Raw genomic sequence first — 24,293 nt, 5'->3', positions numbered from 1 at the left:
GAGAGAGAGAGAGAGAGAGAGAGAGAGAGAGAATTGTGAACGCAAATCTCCGATACACGACGACTCGTAGGCGAAAAAAAACACCGTTCATTTTATTTAATAATTAAACCTTAATACAAGTCTCTTTTTTTGTTTCTTTTTTTCGTTTTTGTCTTCACTGTTCTATTTTTCTATGTCTATCGCTTTTGTCATCTTTCTTTCGCGTCTGCGATAGTTTCCTCGCCTAATAGAGAAAGTGTGTCTACTGATAAAAAGTATTTTTCTCGTACCATTTGTCTTGAACATGCTAGATATATTTAAATTTGTTTATCTCTCTCGTGCTTGGATACCTCTCTCGCAACATCACGCACGCGACACGCACTCTTTCGCTCGATTTGGATGAAACTCACCTTTGCAGACACTTAGCTCTCATTCAGTCGATACCCGGTCTCACCTACATCCCCGCGATTTTCTTGCTTTCATCCCTCCTCTTTCGCTCTCACCCTCGTTCGCACGGTCAAAATTCGTACTCTCCCCTTTCTCTCCCACTCTCTCATTCCCTAATTTATTTCATTATTTTTTTTTTCTCATTTTCTTCTATATATCTTCGGTAAATGTAAATTTATTTTATATATAGTAATCTCACTTTGTCGCGTGGCAGTCAAGAGACACGACCACGCAACCTCTCTTATCGTTACTTATATGTTTTTAACATCGACAACTTCCCTTCTCTATCGCTCTTTTATTATTTTTTGTTCGTTTGTTCTTTCTTTTTTTTTATCTGAAAACATTCGCAAACTTACGATTTACGTTCGAAAGTGGAATTGACACTCATATAAGATTATTGAAATAGTCTCTCAAAGAGTTAATAATTGCACCAATGCGACACGACCAAATGTACATACATTACTTATACATATATTCCGTCCTTCCTGTTTTTATTCCCTTCTCCTCTCGATACTTGCTCTCACGTCGCGTTCTCGAGGTTCCCTCTGCTTCGTCACAATTCCCAAATTCCGTTGTTCTCTTCGTTTTACCCGTTTTTCGATTCATCCGGTTCACCTCACTCACTCACGCGTTCAGCCCATCTGCCGATCTCATCTCTCCCGTCGCTCGTTCACTTTTCTACAAGCTCGAATACTTCTTATACAATGCTAGTGCTAATAGTTTCACTTTCTTAAAGACCTTTGACGTATTCTTTTGTCGAAATAAACGTTTGTTCAAGTAGGGGCAGTAGATTTCGCTTACTTGTTGATGCAAGAGTTGATCTTACGATAGAAAACGCAGAAGGGTGGAACGAATGCATAATGCAGCATACCTGGTAATATTAAGAAAAGAGACGGACAGACGGACGAAGCGGTGGCGAAGCAAGATCGGAAACTCGCTGGCCGACCTTTCCTCGTTAACAAAAGGAAATCAACGAAGCCCCAGGTGGTTGCATCACGTTTCGGACGAGGAAACCTTTTTTTTTTCTTTGTTTCTCTCTCTTACAACGTTTAGGCCAAAGTACGTAAACTATTTCGCAGGATCGATGCGTGTGCATACCCAATTTAAAGGAGGAGCACGGGAATGAAAGTCTATCGGTGGCCCGGAGAACTTATAATTCGATGGTACGAAAGTAACTGTTTGATTCCTCAATTCCTAGTTCGCGAGAATCGCTGCGTGCGAACGCAAACGCGCACGCATCGGAGAATAGACACTAACAACAAGGTACACGAGACGTTATTTTAAAGCTAGCCGAACAAAATTTATTCAACCACGACCGTTCCCTCCTGTTCCGTTCCGTTTTCATCGGATCGGAGCCACGTTTAATCGATGTATCGGATTGTTCGTAAAGCAACGGCTTATTCACCTACGAAACTTCTCTACGAATGTTCTCCAGTCGATGAAACAAAATGTTTACTGAAGCCACTTCGCGTGTGCCAAAGCGTCGACCGTTCATAGATGCCCGTACGTATAAAGTTCTAAAGGGCAGCGTCATCTCGTGAATTATCCGATACAACGAAGAAACGACGCGCACAGGGAAGAGCTCTCACGGTTACCTATCTCGTTTTGGTGCGGTATTCATGTCCCCAATGGTATTAAGGCCGATAACGTGTTCGCAATTATAATATTTCCTCTATATGTATATTAATATCGTGGAAGCGTCGAACCGGCACCGAGCGACAACCGATGAAAAACGATTGACACGTTCGTAACTGTTCAGCGTTACAAATTTTCAATTACCGTGTAGAACGATTAAAGACGTCTAGAAGAACGAGAGATACAAATTCGAAACTGGAAATTAAAGTAGAAACCTTCCTCTTTCCTTCCGATCCGACAACGACGACTACGACAACAAAAGTTGATTCAACCGGTTCGATATACATACTTACACGCGAAGAGTCCAGACAGATACCGCGCGGATGCCTGACGATTCGCTCCTGCCTTCTCGTCACAGAGGGACTTGTAACACGCGTTCCTCGATATTCCCTTTTAAATCGCGTTCAAAACGATTAGATATTTAGATCGTGCCAACGCAGCTACCTAAACTAACAATCATTATGCTTCTGTACAATGCAAAGTGATTTTTTTTTTCAAGTATCCTTAATTATCGTTAGCGTTATCATTATCATCGTGTCGTTCGTCCTCTCTCTAATGCCACGTCTCTATCTTGCTTACTTATTTTTCTCCATCGTACCAGCGTTTCGCCATCGCGTCATATACAATGTATCAGTACTACCGGCACCCGTATAAAACGTGGCCCGCGTTTCTTCCTTCCCCCTTATATCATTCTAAAACATTAACTCATAATCTTTTAACTGTATGTACCTCAACGTTCATATAATATAATCAACAAAACATTAACACGAACGTCGCCCGTTTCTTGCTCGAAAAGCGGCTATCAGACGATACAGTTTACGAGCAACAGGCGTCGCGAATAATAAATTACCATCGTTAATATATTACTCTTTTCGACAGTGCCGACTAACTATTTTTTTTTATATATATATACATGTAATAATGTTGCGTGAACGCGTTTCTTTCTGGGTGGCCACGTACGCACCTGCGTTTACGCGCGTGTCTCATGTATGTACGTATATGTCGTGTACGTCTCTTTTACGCCCGTACTTAGTACGCGGCGTGTATTCGCGCATGCGCGAATACACGCCGCGTCCACGTACGTCGGTGTCGTGTGTGGTAGCACGTTTGTTTACGCACCGAGCGCAAATGCACGTGTGTGTCGTGTGTCTGTGTGTGTATATATACATACATATATACACATATAGCATTAAATATGTATACACTTCGTGTAGATTACGATACATCGGTATGATCCAGATTTTATCGACGACGATTGTTATTAGCGTTAATTATTTTCCCGTAACACTTATCTTTATTATTATTGCTGCAGCGTTTCCTCTTAGATCTCCTCTTCTCTCCTTGTCATGTTTTCTCGTCTCTGTGAACATCGTTTTCCTCCTTCTCTTCCTTCTCTTCCTGGCGTGGTACTCGTATAGGTAGGTATGTTTTCTGCGTTTACGCGCCGAAACCGATCGACTCAAAATCTGTTTGCACAATCGTTAACTTCCTCCGATCACGAACGAAACGAACCGTTGTTAAGTATAGTCTCTGTCCCGGTTTTACAAAGCGTGCGCGGGAGTCTTTGCCGTCGTTGCCGCCGTTGTAGTGGTCGTAGTCGCTGTTATTGTCGTTGAGATCGGCGAACGTCTCGACCGATCATTTCGAAGTACCCGGTAACGTACTCCGTAACCATAAACTGAACTGTGGAACATAGAATCGTCACGATTCGGGACCGGGACTAGATTCGGGCACGACACACGCCGAGGATCAAACCGTCTTTAATCCCAACTCGAACAAAAAAAGTTATTGTAAGTAAGACAGTTTCGTCTTCGGTGCGAGTCGACTACGCTTCAGCTGTGAGTAGTACATCTCGGGGATTTGTTAGCGACTTGTCGACGAAGGAATCGCGGCGGTCGAACCAAATACCGATAGCGTTTCGAACAGCGCAAAGTCGAAGATTCTTCCTTTCCTCGATTCAGAGCAGTTGCACCGCAAAGAGACGAACGAAGAGAAAGGGAGGGGAGAAGGAGTGAGCGTATACTAAGAAGGCGAGGATTCGACTGAAATCTACAGTTCTAGACGCTTCAAATCGTAACAATGATATGTAGCCATCTCCAAAGCTATCGTGAACTACTTAAGGAAATATTATCCGATAAATTGGTTAAGAATTAATTTCGAAGCTCAGTTTTGTTTCCTTCTTTTTAAAAAATCACAGTCAAAAGAATGCACTTTGGTAGAGATAGTCGATGTGTATTTGTCGTTTGAGTCAAGTCCTCCAACGGATTCGGCACCTGTTGGATCTCGGGCTTGGGTAAGAAGATGCAGGCGATTAGTTCTATTCTCCTAGGCCGGAGGGCTTGGAGCACGCGCGAATCATGGAAACCCGTTCATCCAAAAACTTTGTTCACCTGAACGAAATTTTATTCCGCGTCCGAGTAATTGATCTCGAAGTCGGTGAAACCACTCTGATACCGAACGTAGGACGGCGAACTCTGATCTTTCACGACGTACCGGGTCCCACTTGCTACATATTAGATTTTATCCGGCTGCTCGAAACATCTGAACGCGAATTCGGATCCGCCAGGTTGCTGTCAACCGCGCCTGTGTCGTGATTGAACGGGCGTCTACTGCATTGCTTCCAAGAGGAGCTGCTATAAAAGGACACGAAAGTGCTACCAAAACGAAGTATCTGTTCCGGAGCTGGTACAAAGGAACTCACTGGCTAATAGAAGAGCTAAATGTAGACTAGCCGGGAAGCTATCCGCGCCGTGATCCGGTGTTTTACAGAGCTCGGACTTGTAGGCGCGAAAGGAAACGAAAAGTGGACGCCGACTTTAGTCAACGACAGCGAAGCTACGGCGACTGACGATCGCACAAACAACGACGACGGCGATTCTTCGTCCTTCCCGTTAATTTCTTTCTAATTTTCATTTGCGTTTTCACATTATCTTTCTCTTCCTTCCCTCCCGATCTCTTTATGTAGTATGATTAGCCGACAGGTGGAACGTGTGCAACACGCGGAAACGTGTAACAGAAGGAGGAATCTCTGCGTCGATCCGTGGAACGGGGAGTGGCACGCGCGGACGAAAGACCTGTCGACGACAACGCCGCGAACGTGATCGCGGTTCAATCTTTTCCTATCGTTGCTGTTGTTGCTGCTGCTGGCGGTGGCGCGGTTGCGGTTGCGGCGGTCGTGGTCGTGTGCTCGCGATCGCGGTCGATGGCGGTGATCGTTCGTTTTCGAAGAGGCGTGGTGTCCAACAACGTTTCGGGCCGATTTGTCCGGGTGCAGACGCTGCCGACGTCGTTTTGCGTTTGCGTACGCGACGGCGACCTCTTTGGACCCTTCTGCAACAGAAATCGATCAAACTCAGCGATCGGTCGTCAGCTCGCGCACCTCTCGCGATTCTTTCCTATTCAATCGTGTCCTAAATAAGAATAATAGGAACTCGAATCGTAACGAGGCTCGAGCGACCGAACATACATTCACGCGGTAAGAGTCAAATACGATACCTGATTGCGACGTTCACAGTCCAAAGTATCCACCGATGGTGGTGGCCACAACGACGCCCAATATGGCAAGGCAGATCATGATCATGATCTTCTTCTGCGCTCCGCATCGATCGGATCAGCAAAAACATAATTGATCGATTATAACGCGACGCGCAACGTCGCGACTCATTCCTACCGAACATGTACCCCTACCACGTCTACGATAAACTCTTCCTCGTTCTCGTGTACACGACTCACACATATACGTGTTTTATCCTATTCCAGTCTTTCCTTTTCGGATACATATTAAATTGTTTTCGACAATGCCTCTCTGCGTGTGCGCCTGCCGCTCTGCCACTGCGGGAGCCAGCAAATTCTGTCCAAACGCGGGACACGTCGTTTCGACCGGAAAGAACGCGCCTTTCCGTCGAACCGACCACGGAGCCGATACACTCTTCTCTACCGAACGAGAATCAACCAAATCGTCGATCACAGACATCGACGCACGCCTCTCTAGCCACGAGTCCACCGACAAACACGCCTGATAATTAATTACGCGTTGCGAATTCAGGAACAATATCTGGATACAGGTACTTGCAAACAATTCCTACGAGAGTTAAGCGAACGCCAGTGGAGACGCACCATCTCGCACACGAAATATGCGCTTACTTTACAGATCGGTTGTGCGTTACATCGTTTCTTCAGGATCATATCACGGTTACAACGTTGTCCGGTATTGTTCGACGTGTTCATTGCTCTGCCGCGACGCGTCCCGACTCCTTTTCATTGCCGAAGTACTTGGAAGCCGAGAGAAGCTGGAAACGGTTACGGAAAAACACCGAGAAGACATCGAAAACGAGAACCCATTCTGCTTCGTGCGAGTATTTCTCTTAAATCAGACGAACGTCGTCAGCGTCACCGTTTCTTATTTCCTCTTTCTATTTTTTTTTTCTAAACACAAACGACGACGCGGTGAACGCTGCGACGATTCCACGGATCGTCTCTCCTGGTTCTTCGTAGCGACGATTACGATTACTTATTTCCCTCTGGGTAGGTCTTTTCTGTTTCCTGGTCCGCGTTCGTGTCCGCCTTCTGCCGACACCGCTTCCCTGAAATCCTCGTGCATCGTCGAGATCTAGTCTCTTCTTTACAACGCATGTACCAGAATGATTATGAGAATGATGAACGCTATTGTCAGGCAAATTACGATGAACATCAATTTCTGCGAACAGAATATAACATATTCCTGTCACTCGACGAGGACCATTTCTTTTTTCCTTTTCCGCTCCTCGGTCGAAAAGGATAATCCGATCAGTTGCGTGAGCGTACTAGTAGATAGCCAGAAAAGTTTCGCGCGTTAGTCGGAACGAGTGGAGTAGTAGTTAATGAGAGTTATCGTGTTACAGAGTTTTGCCCAGTTGTAGTCTATGTTAAATAGAGGCGGGGACTCCAGGGACGATCCGGAGCACGAGGAGGATAGATAGCGAAGCCGATATCATTCCGTTTTGCCAGGAATCGTGCGCAATCCGAAGGATCCATATCCGGGGAACAAAACTGAATTTCGACGGACGCGCGTCCATTTTTCATCATAATAATATTGCGTCTTCATTCTACGCGAGTTTGCGTTTCGGAACAGAACCGCTTTAGGCACCTTGCGTTCCGACGGAAATTAATTATCTGAAATTTATATCTCCATGAAAATTCGTATTTAATTATTATTAAGAAATGGAAATAAATCGAATCTAATAGTTTCGGTTCGAGAGAACCAGAAGGGTGACGCTGTAGCGGTTCCGTTTGCTGATTGCACAGCTATCGTCGTCGTTCTCCGATCAATTTTCGATCCAACTACCGGCTCCGAGTTTTCTCCTCGACAACCAACGGACTCTATCGCGCCCCAAAACGTTCACAGCATTCATCGTAACCCATTCGTTTACCCACCCTATCGCGTTATTTCCCTCCCGGAACCTTTAGCTCCTCGGCACGCATGCTACTATTATGGAGATCGTAATCACGGCCGCAATTAAGACGCAGAACATGATGATGATCATTTTCTGTGGACAGAAAAAAAAAGATACGGTTCGTGTGAGAGGGGCACGAACACCGAACGGGTGAGATAACGAAGACGTCGAGCAAATTGTGCAGAAATCGCCAGACGAAGTAGGAAAGATAAACACGGTTTCGCTTTGTCTTTGACAACGTACCGCTACGGTTCGACGATTAAAGCGATAGACGTACGGTACGCAGGTCGATCATTGCACATTTAGAAGGAGAAACGAGAAAACAGGCAGGTTGGCAAGCAGAAATTAATAGACGGAGAAGAGATTGTCATCTAGAAAAGTCGTTCATGCAGCAGTTGAAGAAGACAGCGAATAAACGACACAATACGGTGTACCTCACTGTTGACCAGCGTTCGAATAATAAACGCGATCTCATATTTGATAACACGTTAATCTTTTTTGTACCAAGTATACGGTACCAGAATACCGTCTCTTAGTAAGAAAAAAGGCAATTGCGTCATAGATAGCGTACGGATTATTGAAAATACAGATTAAGACACAGGCATTTAAATCGGTTATTTAATACTGTTATCACGATAAGTCATGGTGAATACCTTTTTCCGGAAGCGGAAGTTGACAGAGCTAGATCAAACAAGTGTGAGCTACCTTTTGATATCGCGATCACTTCACCGATACCATCGTTTCATAAATATTGACACTGATTCTATGATCTCAATCACGTGCATAACGTTAGTTCACTAATACGTTCGAATTACCGGCGAACCTTTCACGCGAACCAGATACGCGTGAAAGTGTGATTGTTCTCGTCACTTCAAACTAATAGTTAAATAACCGAAACAGGAAACGAAACAGAAGGCTAATCCTCGATCGACTAAGAACATGCTGCCGACACATCGCGTCGCGCCGTAAAAACTATTCTGGGATGCGTCCCGAACAACACCGATTGGACGGAAGCAAAGCGGAAGGGAAACATATTCTAATATTCTATGTGTAACTAAGGATGTACATAGTATTAATGGGAAACGACTCGTCATCTTTATCTTCTCGATAACTATGAGAAAGGAGAGAAGAAGAGACGACGAATCGAAAAGGAGCTACCTATTACCTCGTGGTATTCGGGAATCAAGAATTTTCGGCTTCCTACAAGGAGATAAACGGACTGATCGCCACTGGATGCATTATAAAAGCAACTCTAAATTGAATTGGAAACTTACTTGAATATAGTTCCGATCTAGTTCACGGTAGGATTTCTATTATTTGAACTTACAGAAAGGAAGTTTTAATATGTATATATAATCGAATTTTAAATATCCAGACTTTTATACAATTGGTAAATTATGTAATATAAGAGATGTAGATTATGCTAAAGATAGAAAGAAAGTGATTTAATGAATTGATCTAGTGACTATCAGCCGTTCGTTATCCGATTCCTTTACCTTACGAGTTCTTAACGCCGCGACGTTCCTCGGCCTCGCTCGGCTCACTTGGTCCACATAGACGTCGATTTTCGACGAGACACTCAATGCGTGCTCACCAAAACTCACCCTGTCACGTACTGGGATATCAGGGACCGGAAGATCGGAATTGAAACGGTTGGAGAATCACGGGATCGCGATGGTGGATCGCCTCCAACAGGGATGCACACCAAAAGTTCATCGTTGATGGCGTTCGTTTACGCGCATACGTATCGGATTGGCACGATCCGATTTTGTTTTCGCCGAGAGATAATCGCGGCGAAGGTAACACGTATACGCGCAAGCACAGATAATAAGACAGTAGTAAACACACCATAGATGAAGCCACACCGCAGTAGATTCACAAGATCATACCACTTTAATCTGAGGCGTCTGCGATGGACAGTAGTCACGCGCGCACACGTTCCATTTTCATCATTTTATCACGTACATATTTTCGTGAAGGAACGGGTGCGCGCAAGCGTCTCGTTATACAAACAAAAGTTATCGGTTAGAGAGGCACAGGTCAGTAACGCAGAGTTTTAGTATAGTACAAACAATAGACGAAACAGTTTGATGGACAGAGCCACACAGTTAGCACACTCATGTTTAGTAGGAGAGAGCGACACAAGTAGAGAGGCACAGATACAGTGTATGTTAGTATACAATATGATGATGCACGGAGTACACATCGAGAACACAATTCATATACACGTATGCCTATATAAAAAACACAGAAGGAGATACGTGTATACGTCTGCGCGCGTACGTACGTTATACATAGATACACGCGCGGCGAGTTAAAGGAGTGTTTAAAGGGCGCGTGATATACACATCATAGTCATAATACGTATACTGCTAATGCATTCTGAACACCGAACGCGTAAGCGAGCATATCGGCTCGGATCGTACGAGAATTAATGACAAACGAAAGAAAAAGCGCCGTCGTTATTTGATGTCCCATATTTCGGGAAACGGAATAGAAAAGCGGTCAATTAAAAAGCATAGGAAAAAATGTTAAATCAGAAGCGTAAATGTATATAATAGGAAAAAATGTTAAATCAGAAGCGGAATGCGAACGCATATGTATAAATATGTATGATCTAAGGATGAGAGGGAAGGATGGAGGAGAGGTGGAGCGCGGAGATGATTGAAAAAGAGCGAAATAAAAAGTGAACAATTAGACGCGAACGAAAAAAGATCCGAGTCTCGCGTGAAATCTGGTTGGGACTCACCCGTCGGGCTTTGCTTTGATACTTGAGCGCTTTTTTGGTGTCCTGCGTAGCCGTCTGGACGTAGTCCACCGCATGCTCCACGTGGTATTCTATACGATCTATCATCTCGCCCTAAAGTCAGATACGCGTGAGAGAGGACGTTCGTCGATCCTCGTTGATAAAAAAACAAACATAGATCGAGTAGAGAGTACGATTTGGCACGACCAATGTCTAAAGTCTAAGAGAACCCGATTCTTCTCTCCTCTGTTTTTTAGTCTCTCAGAGTTTTTGTCGTTTTACATTGCGACAGAGATGACAAACGAATAAGGAACTCGTCGGGGCAACTTACCTGACTTTCTACCAACATAGCCATGTCCATGAACATATCGTGTAGCTCCCTGATCGAATTTTCTAGTTTGATAATGTCGGCGTGACGCGCCTCGATGTCGGCGAGGGTCTGTTTCGCTTGTTGCGTTTCCATGATTATCTGCGGGAAACGCATCATCGTCTCGATACAGCACCACGTTTTCGATCCGTGTAGAAACGAAGAAACGAAACGCTTACCCCCTGCGTGAACACAGCCGGATTTCCTTGCTCCAACATCTCCTCCAGCTCCTCGTTAGTGGTCGTCCTACCGGCTATTGAAAAAAAAGAGGGGGGTGGGAAAATAGATCGATCGGTTAAACAGTCACGGAATCGGCAGCATCGTCTCAAAGTGTAATGACGATCGTCCTTCGCTTACTGATTTCCAGCTGTCGTTGTATCCTCCCCTTACACCGTTCTCTGTAATCGGTTTGCGTCCGATTGTACTCCGTCATTACCTCGACGAACTTCCTAGACAGCGTCGAGTGCTGTGTCTTGCGTATCCTCAGATCCGCCGACGATTTGTTCGTATGTTCCTCTTGCTCGATATTTTGCTCTATCACTGATCGCCGCGTACGAAAACACGAAAAAGATCTTCAGAATCGAGTTCACCGATTATCGACCGATTTCCGTTCCCGTCCGGACGGAACTTTGCCCGGCTTACTCACCCTTTAATTTGGCTCTCACTTTGTTGGCCGTTTTCTTGATGTCGGACATCAGATCTTCCAGTTCATTTTTGACCTCTGCAACGAGAACAAAAAAACTTTCGTCTCCGAGCTCTCGTGTAATAAGTTTTACTATACGTTCTCCCTCGTATCTCTCTATCGGACGTCGCGGTGTTTCGTCGCACAAGGCTTCCTATATTTTCCGTTTCTTCTTCATCTCGTGTCTGTCGTACGTACATCTGTACAAAGATTTCCGGTGTCCGAACTCGTGCGAACTTCGGTTCGATTCATCAACTGGTGTTCGCGTGATCGGGCAACGTTTCCCTCTTACGTACACGTTAATAGGGATTTACATTTCCCTGTTGCGAGCATTATTCGATAGAAAAAAAGTAGGTCTTCAAGCATGAACAATAAAAATTCCGATACAGGTCAGCGCGATGTATCGGTCTGCTGTTTTCACCCGCTTGTCCGCCGTTCGAGAGTTAAACGAAACTGTACACAGTAACCGTACAGCTATATCTGTGTATTCTATATACACACACGGAATAGTGTAAATTTAGTTGTGCCGCGAAAAGGCTGGAAACGATCGTGATCGCGAGAACGGATTCAAGTCGACACCGGCATTTCCCCCTGTTATCGATGCAACCCCTACCATCTGACCCCATTATCAACAGATACTCTCTTCTTAAACGCGTCAGCCGTTAACCCAAGAAACGAGACATCTGCCACTCGATATGCCTAAGCGCATCGATCGACAAAAACTGATCACGTGCAATTTTTAATTTGATCTTCCCTCGAGACGCTTACATCGTCAAATGAGGCGTTTCGTTATAAGTAAATAACGGGTCAATTTGCGATCAGCGTTCTTATCGATGGTTCGAAGAAGACACACGTGATTAAGATACCCCCACGGTACTCAACATTGGAATAAATGCGAACAGTCAAGATTTATTTCAATCCAATTATACAAGACGTTCCAGATTAAATTGCATAGCATAGTACACATAATGAACGAAGACTTTCATATATGTACATATTTTAAACTTCTTATGTTTATCAATGTATATCTCTGATGCATTTCCTCTCGACGTCTCAACATCTTTGAAACCTGGATAGCTACGTTCGATTTGAATACGCACACGCATAGTATGCGAACGGAAATGCGTTTCTGGAGAGTTTAGGATGCGTACACGCGGTCCCGTCGGCGACGAGGCACGCGCGTTCTCCTACGTCGAGGGTGCTCGATGGAATTGGGTTAATACGGGGTGGAAACGTGCCAGACCTACTTCTGAAGCCTCTCGAGAACTCGGCACAGCCCGGGAGACACAGGACGCTCGAATTCGATCGAATCGCGCGCGCGTTTCGCGTCCCAGAAAAATCTCTCTTTCCGTTTAACCCTTTCCTTACCGGGCCGGGATGGATCGAAGACGACGATCCTCGCTCTTCTAGACCTGAGAAGGGCCACCGACGTCGAGGTCGAGACATCGTAATCGCTTTCGTTTTATAAGACATCTCGATTAATAGAGAATCACGTTTGGAAAGATAACACCGATTCGGAATATATAGACTGAAGCAATTTTGAACGGAACATCGTCGCGTTATTATGGCCTTGTCCAACGTGAGCAACATTAACCTTCTCCGTGTTATTTCCCTAGAGCTTTGACCCCTGGCGTACGGCTAAAAAGTCGTCTATCGGATGCTCTGAGTGAGAGGACAGCTCGAGCCTTTCGCAGCTGTTTAGCACGAGAGACACTTGACTGGGTAGCGGTATCGAAAATGGTGCACGCGATACTCTTAAATCGTTCGAAACAGGCTGTGCCTTGACAGCGTATTTCACGTCGTGAAAGGGTGAAACGGGACGTATCGAACAAATTCAATGACGGCGGCGCAATACGTCGGAAATGAGAATAACTGACGCGAGCTCAGTGTGTTCGATTCACGGAGTTACGGAGACGGACAACCTTGCGCGCCGCTGCCCGTTATCTCTGTTCGAGCGTTTGTATGTACGTAAACAAATACGAGGAGAAACGGTCTCGCGTGAATAGAACCTAAAACGAATCGCGTTCTTATTTCCCCGATTACATCTAGACTGAAGGGTCGCTATTCTCCTTCGTTCGATCGTTTGTTTTGATCGTAAAGAATCTCGAAACGAATACCGTGCACGTTTCCACTTGCCGAGAAACGTTCGATTGTTCAAAAGTGAACGAGATCGAGCAATGAAACTGAGAACTTACTTTCGTCGGTCTGTGGTGCCGATAGGATGGCGCTATGCTTTTTCTTCACATCCTCTACGTTCGTCTGAATCCTGTCTATCATTTCGCGGATCTCCTCCACCTATGCAGAAATGAGAAATTGTATCGTCGCACGATCGCTGTAAAAAAACAGTCGACTGCGATTTTATTCGGCATGAAACAAAAGGACGGAACGCAGAACGAAGGAAACGCTAATGCAACTAATACGATTATATGAGAATCGAAAAATAGTGATCCCGTATAAAATTAAATCGCGTGAAACGTGTTTAAACTCAGTGTAACGCTCATCTCCCTTTTAGTTCTAAAACGAGATACAAGGAATAAAAATTTGTATCCGGAGCCAAAAAAGGCGAGGGTAAACGACTCTCGTTTCCGAGACATTAACACGCGATTAAAGGATCGTTTACCGTTTCCGTGGCAACGGTCCGCACGCAACGTTTCACCTTTGCCGGACGGTTCTCCTCCTCTCTTCCTACGCGGGCGCAATTAAAAAAAACCGCCGGATATCAAAAACGAGGGATCGAAGTTGATACCAGCCCACGCGCACGCAAATGTCAATGATGCTGTTCTGGTGCTTCCTACTTACTACCGCGAACGCGTAGGTGCGTTCGCATTGCGGCAGATCCGAATTCCATTGCATTCATCTTACCGTCCAAACTCCTATTTCTATTACGTTTCTATTTACGGCTCATCTCTTTTTTTTTAATTGCAATTCATTTTGTCACTTACCATTCCGCACAATGCGTAATTTTAAACACCCACTGACTTACGCGCGTAGGATGAAATAAACTGATACGAATTAATAAAAAGTCTTCTTTTAATTTCTGATAGACAATACGAAGATACCGAGTTCGGAGTCGTCTCGACCTAATTTCCCAATATCGAGACTAAACCAGCCGAACAGATCTTTTACCGCGAGATAGTTCCGGTTAATTGGATAGTTTTAAATTCCTCGTCGACTAATTTCAATGTGTCTACAATTTTTGTAACGGGATAATTGCAATTAACGAACATAAATCACAACGAATTGTAATTAGTTTATTAATTAAATGCAATTAATACGAACAAAGTAGATGAAATCGATGGCTAATCACATGACTCGGTGATTTCTTTCGATTTTATTGTTAATTCGTATCGTCGGTAATTAATCGATCATCCTCGTGAGATCAGACGTTCGGAAATCGGAATCCCGATTAATAATACTATTATATGTGAACAAAACAGGAAGAGAGCTCTGTGCGTGCAGACGGAGGACACGGGACGAAGATGAGTACGTACATTCGTACATAGTAGCACATTTATGATTATTCTGATTTATCATCGATTCATTATGTACGCCTCGTGGGAAATAATTGAAAGGGAACAAAGAAATCTCGACGCACAATTCACTATAGCAACGTATGCGATACGTCATAGTTATTGTTTCTCCACGAAAACGATTAGGAAGGCTAATCAACGAACAAGAGAGTTCTTTTCTTTTTTTTAAGAACAATAAGATTGAAATAGAAGAAACATCGAAGATACAATGTATCAATGAACTGATCAGCTCGTTACTATCTGATAGTGAATGTACAGCAATCTTCCAGACGAGACTTAATCAAGGTTGAGATCGAGATACCGGAGGATGCAGGAATACTCACCTCCGCGAAAAACTCGGTCATGAAGTCATCGGGCCCGCCGACGTTGACGGATACATCGTCCGCCACGTCATCGTCGTCCGACTGGGCCTGAAACAAACGAACACGTTCATTAATCATCGATCCACCCAACGTTCTCTCAATTCCTACGCTGCATCCGTCAGATTCTCGGATTACGTTACGGCGAAGAATACGAAATGAAAGAGGCAGCCGTCTGGCCTGAATTAAATTTTAATATCCGCAATCGTTCCCGAACTACTGGCAAGCTTTCGTTGTATAATTGATCTCGAACGTTTCTAAATCCGTACTAAGCAATAACCAGTAACGAATCGAAAGTCCTTAGCATTATGTGCATTATCGTTAACCCAGTGCTGGATCGATATTCGCGCGTTTAGCGCCACGAGAAACACGGAGTTCGCATAGATTTTCGCGCGCCAAATGCGCTCCGAATACCGAATCGCTGATACGTTCGTAAAGTACACTCGTGGGGTACATATGTATCGCGTGTGCCTACTGTACGCGGCGTATGGCACGGAAAACAGCGGCTCGTTGCGCACCGGCCGGGCCGTGCAATCTACGTATATCCACCCCGAATCGAACACGTCGACTTTCAATTCTATGCGAACACATTTACATTCAAACTGTTATACATTTTTATCGATCTCTCGCGTTTTCAGCCCTTTTGTTCGTATCCTCCTCGACTTATCTATGCCCGAGCAAGGTGCCGACTTGGCAAAAAAAATACCGCGAGAGACACCGGGACTCGTCCGTCGGGAGCATCGATTTCGTTCAGTTTTCTTTCCATTCTCTCTCTGCTATTGGCTCTGACAGTGATCTCTGTCCACGCAGATCGCGTTCAAGATGCACGCGATTCTTTTCGTATTGTACTTAAAAACTGATAGCTAGTTTATCAGCGGAACTCGGTTCAGACGAAATGCTAGGAGTCCGGAGATTATGAGCAATCTTTTCTTAGATTTCGTCGATACGGGAAGTAATAGACTTTGGTTCATGATACGATTTCAGATACCGATAAGACAGAGTTCTCAATAGACCTGACACGGTTTAATTGACAGAGATGCAATTCAAATGACGCGGATACAAATTACGCATGGTTATTTGCGATACGTATGTATCGAGTGACGCGTATAGTACGCGTGCGATAATGAGCGGAGAATGAGGCCGTTTCTCACGATCACGAGAAAGATTGTCACGGACAGATGTTTGAAGAAGCATAGCGAATCATTCGCAGATAATAACATAACAATTCTTCTCAGCTTCTTCTTATCATTTAATCGTTGCATCGATATCTAAAGATTTAAGTTTGGGGATAGCATGCCAGTTCATCAAACGCGAATATGACTCCCGATTTCATTCATGGAACGAAATCACTGCCGTGACCGCGTTCGATTCGATCGAATACGGCGAGAAAAAATAGAATGATCGTCGAATGTCGCGTGCGGTTCGATATACGCCCAGATATCGGCGATTCCCCAAAGTAATTAGTCGGCCGCTGTGAGTCACCGACACCGACCATTACGCGCGATCTGTTTGTACCTCCCGATGGAGTTATAAAAATATCCATCCGTGTCCGGAATCCGGCATTGTGCCGTGAATCAATCGGGCGTCACCAGGAAAGATTTTTTTAATCGTATTCGGGGAAATGTTCGCGCGAAGAATCCGACTACCGGCGTCCACGGGCCTCTGTCATCGTTACGAAATAAACGATGACGAAAAACATATATTGGCAAACACCTGTCAGTCACAGGAGGCATTGGTCTTTCTCTCTCTCGCTCGCTCGCTCTGTTTCTCCGTCTCCCTTTCCATCGTTCCATCTTTCTCTCCCTTTCTCCGCTTATCCGTCACCGTCTCTCTATCATTCTCATTCTCTCCCCCCTCACTATCTCTCTTTCTTTTCCCGTCTTCTTTTCTCGTTCATTCGGTTCTCTATTTAACTACTGAATGGTTGACAGTCAAGTAGACACCTCGGAAACGCCTTCTTTCAGTTTTACTCGTAAACGAGATTCGAACAAGCATCGATTCGCTGGCTGACTGGCGCTTACAGAGGAAATATTTGATATCCCGTCAAAACGAAGAACAACGGGCTCCATGCACAATACGCGTGATACAACGGAATCGGATGCGTTCGAAGTTTTCGTTCGAGCATCGGGAACGGTGTTAATGCAATTGCAAACAGAGAAACGTACGGGGGACCGAGGATTCGGAAAGGCTGGGAAACGGAAGGAAAGCGCGCGTGATTAACAAAGATAAACGGTAAAAACGAGGGGAAGAGAAGACGAGGATAAGAGACGATGACAATGGGAAAGAGATAGGTTAACGGGTCGAGCTGACCGTTCGGCAAATCGGCTCAGTTTCGAAAAATTGTAACGCAGGCTATTGAAAACTCACCGCAACGAGGGCTGCTAATCTATCCTTGGTCATGGTGAGGGTGACGAAGTGTTGCGAGTCAGCGGATGTACGAAGTGAAGAGACTAGCGACTAATCCCATTCACGATTTTATCCATGTACTATGAGCACGACCACTAAAAACTAAAGGAAACGGACGCACTAGCGGCGAGAGACACGATCGTAAAATCGATACACTCGCGAACTCGCCTGCTTCTGCAGTGCCGTCCGTCTTCGAGCGCATGCGTCGATGACGTCAACTATAACCAGGGCCGATACTAAATTTCATGTAACCCCGTCCTATCCGCACGCCCCCACCTCGTCATTTATTCAAACAATTTTTCTATTTAACAATAATAATTTTCCGCTGAAATCCAAGCGACTCAATGTTGAAAATCGACTCAATGTAGAAAATCGACTCATATTTCGAGAGATCAGCTCGTCGTAAAGCTACGTATCAACTCTTCACGTAAAAGACTATTCGATCTCTTAGAGATTCCAAGATTTAACAAGATAAACAACATCAATTGCTCTTAGCTTGTACTTTTCTTTGAACACAAGTTGACATGTACTTAATTCCGTTTAAGCAGGATTAAGAAAATAAAAGCAAATATGAGATATATATGGAGTATACAAGACGGTGACCGTGAAATAGCTATATAGATCCATTTGCCACCGGAAACGAAAGAGATGAGACAATAGAAAACTGGGAAATTTTTAAAAGCCACGTAAATATAGTCTTTTCTAGTTAGCACTCGTCAAACTAAACGCGCCCTCGCGCGCCGGTGCTCCGTTCCACGTATTTAGGACCTTCGTTAAAAAGTGAAGCTCTTCGATACCGGCTTGATGTAGCGCGCTCGAAATACATAGGTGTCGCTAAAATTGTCGGTGCTCCCGTGATTTTCATAAAAAGATACGGGTTCGCTTATTATTTTAACATTTCGTGAGGAACAATATGCCAACTGAATTTTTCCGTTTCGCGTGAATTCGACGAACCGTTTAAGTTACGTGACATTATGTTTGGCGAATGATGAGAACGCGGACCCCTACCGTCGAATCGAAGGAACGCCATTGTGAGCCGTAACGACTGTGTTGCAGGGTGAGTTTTATCGGTCATTTTCACGTACACGTTGCTTCCCGGGAAATTTTGTACAAATATCCACCAATTTTCGTGAATCTGAAGTAAAATAATCGTCCGGCCTGTACGACCGTTCCTAACCGCGATTGGAAATCGTCCTGGGACCGTAACCGCGCGATTAACGCGAAAGCTTGCGTTACAACGGGAGGCGCCATTCTTTTACCGAGAACGTGGTGAATTTGTAACGTCGTCTTGGCCGTGAGCGCGGGACACATCGGCCGACCGGCTTTCCGAATTAACGTCGAAAGTACGACGAAGTAACGTCCCGGTGCGTCTGTTTGTTTCACAATCGAGGAAACGTATCGTTCCCGAATCACTTTGAAGGTACGGTTTTGATCTCCGTTCAACTCGGTCACGTTTTTGGTGCGTGATGCGATACGCGTCTATCTGGCATCTTCCAGCAATTTCCAACCGCGTGTCGGAATTTTTTACCGCCGGAATTCTCTTTCCATGATTTGACCAATCTTCAACCGCGATATTTGATACGACTGATTTGAACTGCTATTCTCCTCTAAGGTTGAATATTTCGATCCTAATCTCTTTTTCCAGATTCCAGTACATCGCTCCGATCTTTACGTGAATCATTGATATTAAAATGGCTCAAGAAGCTGATATACCTACTTTCAAATGCGTGTTGGTTGGCGACGGTGGTACCGGTAAAACCACGTTCGTCAAACGGCATTTAACTGGTGAATTCGAAAAGAAGTATGTCGCGACGTTGGGTGTCGAGGTGCATCCACTGATCTTTCACACAAATCGAGGTCCAATCCGGTTCAACGTTTGGGACACTGCCGGTCAAGAGAAGTTTGGCGGTCTCAGAGATGGATATTATATCCAGGGGCAATGCGCGATCATTATGTTCGACGTTACGTCGAGGGTGACATACAAAAATGTCCCCAACTGGCACAGAGATTTGGTTCGAGTTTGCGAGAATATACCCATCGTACTCTGCGGCAACAAAGTTGACATTAAAGACAGAAAAGTAAAAGCCAAGAGTATCGTCTTTCACAGAAAAAAGAATCTGCAGGTAAGTAACCTTAATTTCATTCAAGCTCTCATATAGTTTACATATGATGAAACCATTATTTTTCACTGCATTCTTTTTACAGTACTACGACATCAGTGCAAAGAGCAATTACAATTTTGAGAAACCTTTCCTGTGGCTGGCACGCAAACTGATCGGAGATCCGAATTTGGAATTCGTCGCGATGCCGGCTCTCCTCCCGCCAGAGGTTACGATGGACCCACAGTGGCAGCAACAAATCGAGAAGGATCTCAAAGAAGCCCAAGAGACAGCGCTACCAGAGGACGACGAAGACCTTTAGTTTGTTACGCCGCGTGTATGATACGAATAGAGGCAAACTGTATACAAGCATATTTAAGTACGTACGCGTACTTGTGCCTCTCCATGAGTCGAAGATTCTTTCTTGGATGGAATTAATACAATGTACTTCTGTTTTATATTTAACTTAAATAATAGCAGAACTTTGTCCTAGTAACGAGATTACCGAGAGCTGGACGTCGTATTCGCGTAAGGAGATGTTTGACTCGGGTAGATTGCGTTCGATTGAATCGATGCTTAAGCTCGATGAACAACTGATCCTTCTCCTTCGTTTGTGTATTATGAATGGGGTATGCGTGAATATACGTATGTTGAATGCGACGATGTATTTCGTGTAATGAATGTAAGACTTGTCGAGTCAAATTGTCGCCTCCCACCTTTGAAGCACAGGCCTTGAAAGCAGTCAGAGTTTGATCGCTGATTTTATATAAACGTCTTATATCGATACATTGGACGTAAATTGTCGGTATTCGAATGAGCGCTGGCGTTATATTTCCTAATAAACGAAAAGTTAATTCTTTAGGAAAGAATCTTTCGATGCGGTCGAAACGTTAACGTTAGAATTCACTTGAACACGCGTACACGCGCACGTGCATACGGATACACCAAATTGAAAATACATCGCGAAATAGTTTAATCCCCTTACCTTTGCTGCTACTTTTACATAGGCACAAATGCGCGACGATAAGCGAAAACGAAAAGAAATTATAAGAAAAATCGATCGGATGCGTAATACCGAGTCGGATGAACCAATGCAGCAGCGATTGTTTTTTCGTGATCGATACACTACTCCCAGAACACGGTGTTATATTTTGAAATAATGTTTCGATTGGAGCGAAGCACGGTTTGTAGTCGGTTGCGCCTGTCCATGATGAGGACTGTTTACTATTTTTATAAGCGAAGGTGAATGTATGATTTGTTCAACTTAAATTATATAAACAGTGTTTTTTTCTTTTCTATACAGAAATACTCGTTTCGTTGGGTGTCAGACAACGCACGTTGCATGTGTAACGTTCCTTTCCCTCGATCCCTTCGTTTTATTGGTGAACAAACATAGGAGAGCGCAGAAATAAATGTGTGCGCTCGAAGCAGCCTGTGGTTGCGGGATACTTGCAGGAACAAGGAGCGCGGAACATCTTGTATCGGTGTTTCATTTGTTCTGTTCGAAACAGCTTGTATCATTGATGTATTGGACTTAATAAATCGTCATTGAACTGTTTTTATAAAGTTAACATCTACAAATTGTTTGTGTAAGCTTAATGATCCACGCTGTATTTATTGGACCGTAGCAGGTGCAGAGTATCATATAAAAGAACAATTTATTCAATGATACATACATGATAGGACAGTTTTCATTTGCGTACAATCGATAAACGCGTATGTACAGTAAAGGTAGCACAACTTAATATTTAGAAACTGACCGGCCATGAACGACGGCGAGAAAAAAAATTGATACAAATGATCGAACTTACTTGCACATAAAATGTCTAAAGCTGATCACGTTACGATATTGGTGTATACATTTTAGATCCAGTTCTATTAGATTCAATTATTTGGGTGTCACGCGATAATTGCGATAAATGCATGAAATTAAGCTTCAGCTGCTACTTTCTTCTTCTTTCTACCTTCGAGAAGTTCTTGTCGTTCAGGTTCACTAAGTCCTTTCAATACATTCGTGATTACGCCAGTTCCTATCGTAGTCGTCCCGTCTCTTATCGTGAATCGTTGTCCCTTTTCGCATACCATTGGCCTGATCAACTTCAATGCAGCGCTGAAATCGAACGTACAGAACGTTTAATAAACTAGTTCGATGCAATTGAACGTTCAGAAGTGACTCTAGGAAGACTTACGTAAAATCTTCACCAGGCATAACTAGAGTCTTGTTTACTAAATTCAACTCTCCGGCGACGTCCCACGTTTTACAAAACATTTGAATGTGCATAAGATTGTTGAGAGGTCTCTTCCTACCCCCTTCGGCGGGAGTCAACATGTATATTTGACATTCCATGTGGTCGTGAGCTTTCATCGAACCCGGTTTGCACATTATCATGCCCCTCCTGACATCCTCCCTTTTTAAACCTCTGAGCAAAGCTCCCATTTGATCACCGGCTTGGGCTTCCTCCAGCGTCTGATGGAACATCTCTATCCCCGTTATCGTGGTCTTCAAGCATTTATTGAAACCGATCAATTCGCAATCCATGCCCTTCTTTATTTTGCCACGTTCCAATCTGCCGGTGACCACAGTTCCTCTACCCTGTACCGAATAAACACTCTCCACAGGTAATAAGAATGGTTTGTCCAAATCCCTGATGGGAGTCGGAATATGACTATCGACAGCTTCCAATAATTTAAATATCGACTCCTTTCCTATCTCTGGTTTGTTGCCCTCTAATGCACAGAGTGCGCTACCTTTAATTATAGGTATTTTCTCGCCATCGTAACCCATTTCAGACAATAGTTCTCTTATTTCCATCTCCACCAAGTCGACCATTTCGTCGTCTGCAGCATCGACCTTTAAAATCAAACGAGCATAAATCATCTCTGGTTCCAACCATCACTATATTCAATAAAATCGAACCTTATTGATAAAGATAACGATGTATTCGATGCCGATCTGCTTAGCGAGGATAAGATGCTCTCTCGTCTGTGGCATAGCACCGTCAGTAGCAGCCACGACAAGGATAGCTCCATCCATTTGAGCAGTACCAGTGATCATGTTCTTAATATAATCTGCATGTCCCGGACAATCCGTGTGACTATAATGACGATTGTCCGTTTGATACTCAATATGGGCTACATTAATGGTAATACCACGTGCTTTTTCCTCGGGTGCGTTATCGATATCGCTGTACGCTTTCGCCGTAGCAAGTTCCTTCTCGGCGAGAACTGAGAAAATCATACAATGTTACGAAAAAATATTAAAATAGGAGCGAATCAGGCAGGGAAGAAAGAAAGTACCTTTGGTAATAGCTGCGGTAAGCGTCGTCTTTCCATGATCCACATGTCCGATCGTGCCGACATTGCAATGCGGCTTATCCCTGCTGAATACTTTTTTAGTACTGTAAAACCTTTGCGTTATCGCACTCGACAGATACGACGACGCTGCCAACTGTCCGTAAAATTGCTGAAAATACAGAAACGATCGAATGTATCGTAATGTTGACGCGATAAACACACATGTAATGGCTACGAGAAACACTATGTAACTTTCTTACGTGTTTAACAAATTGTTCGACGTAAAACAGTTGCTTGACGCCGTTCTTAAATACTGAAAAAGAGACAAACGCACCTTTTCGTCAAATGCTTTAAATCAATTAACACTGATTAAAATTAGATTCTCTTTATATTCGTTAGGTACATTCTAGCGATTCCCGTTTCGAAATAATTGGGAAACACCCTCGCTGCCGCACGACGGTGTCCGAAATAAATAATTATGCAACGATTATTTAGCAAGTGCCTGAACTTTTCACTTACCGGGATTGAAAATTAGCTTTCTATAAGTAAACGCCATGTTTCGTTAAAAATCTTTTTATCGCTTAACCTGAAATTCTACGACGGAATCTTCGAACAGCACACGAACACGACGCAAGCGACACACGCGGACGGATTACTCCGTTGCGTAATATTTTTTAATGTTATTATGATATAAACGACGCATATAGGGTCAGATTCCAGAAGGATTCTTTGTTTCTCGTGTTTCCTTTTTATTTATTGTCTTTTTCCGAAAAGAGGGAAACGTTCAGCCGGTTCCGAGTAGATATTCTAGAAATTGTTACGGCGCAAAATCCATCCATTTACATGCGCGACAATTCGAAGATTACTTCCAGCGTAAAGAGCCTCTGTCTTCGATCGTTGTTAGTTATTAGACAATATTCGAAACTTGGCAAGCAGAGCAAAGATGAAAACTAAACTGGGAGTACTTATGATCTAATTATTAAATATGTATTTATTTGACTTCATGAGAACAGTTTCAATTAGCACATATTTGCAATGTATGAAATCTGAAGAGAAATTTCGAAAGCCTTTTAATTTAAGTGGATGACGAATCGAGAATTCAATTAAATTTTTTCGATGCAAAGTACGAAGTCGTGCCTTCTGGAAGAACGTTGTAGAATCGAGGAAAATTAACAAGCGAGATCTAATTAATTCAAAGAGAACAACGAGCCATGAAAGGAAGGAGAAAATATAGAAGCATGATTAGCGTTACCGTCGTTATAGCATAATTTGTAGATACTCGGTCAGATAGACGCGCATAATCACGAGGATGTATTC

At 43.8% G+C, this 24,293-nt stretch overlaps 3 protein-coding genes across 7 annotated transcripts; 1 reads left to right on the top strand and 2 right to left on the bottom strand.

The window, feature by feature from the left end:
• Nucleotides 1-137: 137 nt before the first annotated feature.
• On the bottom strand, nucleotides 138-17,577 carry Syx1A (syntaxin 1A). Of its 4 annotated transcripts, none has more exons than XM_018024489.2 (10): nucleotides 17,545-17,577; nucleotides 15,142-15,228; nucleotides 13,484-13,583; nucleotides 11,253-11,327; nucleotides 10,964-11,146; nucleotides 10,786-10,859; nucleotides 10,571-10,708; nucleotides 10,243-10,353; nucleotides 5,557-5,650; nucleotides 138-5,391 (listed from the first exon to the last, which is right to left on the bottom strand). In XM_018024489.2, exons 1-9 carry the CDS (start codon nucleotides 17,575-17,577, stop codon nucleotides 5,570-5,572), a joined length of 882 nt encoding a protein of 293 aa, XP_017879978.1. In that variant the 3' UTR covers nucleotides 138-5,391; nucleotides 5,557-5,569. The 4 variants fall into 4 exon arrangements, with proteins under 4 accessions (XP_017879978.1, XP_017879976.1, XP_017879979.1 ...); XM_018024488.1 differs by lacking the exons at nucleotides 138-5,391; nucleotides 5,557-5,650 and adding exons at nucleotides 6,670-6,757; nucleotides 7,474-7,586; XM_018024487.2 differs by lacking the exon at nucleotides 138-5,391 and having other exon boundaries at nucleotides 5,563-7,586.
• An 807-nt stretch (nucleotides 17,578-18,384) lies between these two features.
• On the top strand, nucleotides 18,385-21,240 carry Ran (RAN, member RAS oncogene family). 2 transcript variants are annotated; one of them, XM_018024492.2, is made up of 3 exons: nucleotides 18,385-18,640; nucleotides 19,229-19,706; nucleotides 19,789-21,240. In XM_018024492.2, the coding sequence occupies exons 2-3, from the start codon at nucleotides 19,275-19,277 to the stop codon at nucleotides 20,002-20,004; spliced, it is 648 nt and encodes a 215-aa protein (XP_017879981.1). In that variant the 5' UTR covers nucleotides 18,385-18,640; nucleotides 19,229-19,274; the 3' UTR covers nucleotides 20,005-21,240. The 2 variants fall into 2 exon arrangements, with proteins under 2 accessions (XP_017879981.1, XP_017879980.1); XM_018024491.2 differs by lacking the exon at nucleotides 18,385-18,640 and adding an exon at nucleotides 18,647-19,003.
• An 83-nt stretch (nucleotides 21,241-21,323) lies between these two features.
• On the bottom strand, nucleotides 21,324-23,770 carry LOC108624889 (elongation factor Tu, mitochondrial). Its single transcript, XM_018024486.2, has 6 exons — nucleotides 23,496-23,770; nucleotides 23,237-23,289; nucleotides 22,980-23,145; nucleotides 22,600-22,907; nucleotides 21,872-22,533; nucleotides 21,324-21,792 (listed from the first exon to the last, which is right to left on the bottom strand). The coding sequence occupies exons 1-6, from the start codon at nucleotides 23,530-23,532 to the stop codon at nucleotides 21,612-21,614; spliced, it is 1,407 nt and encodes a 468-aa protein (XP_017879975.1). The 5' UTR covers nucleotides 23,533-23,770; the 3' UTR covers nucleotides 21,324-21,611.
• Between the last annotated feature and the right edge of the window lie 523 nt (nucleotides 23,771-24,293).

This window comes from Ceratina calcarata, unplaced genomic scaffold (genome assembly GCF_001652005.2).
Source record: "Ceratina calcarata isolate Rehan_Ccalc_2016 unplaced genomic scaffold, ASM165200v1 scaffold334.2, whole genome shotgun sequence".
Classification (NCBI taxonomy): domain Eukaryota; kingdom Metazoa; phylum Arthropoda; class Insecta; order Hymenoptera; family Apidae; genus Ceratina; species Ceratina calcarata.
Note: the sequence above shows the minus strand (reverse complement) of the source record. Positions and strands in the feature narration are given on the sequence as shown.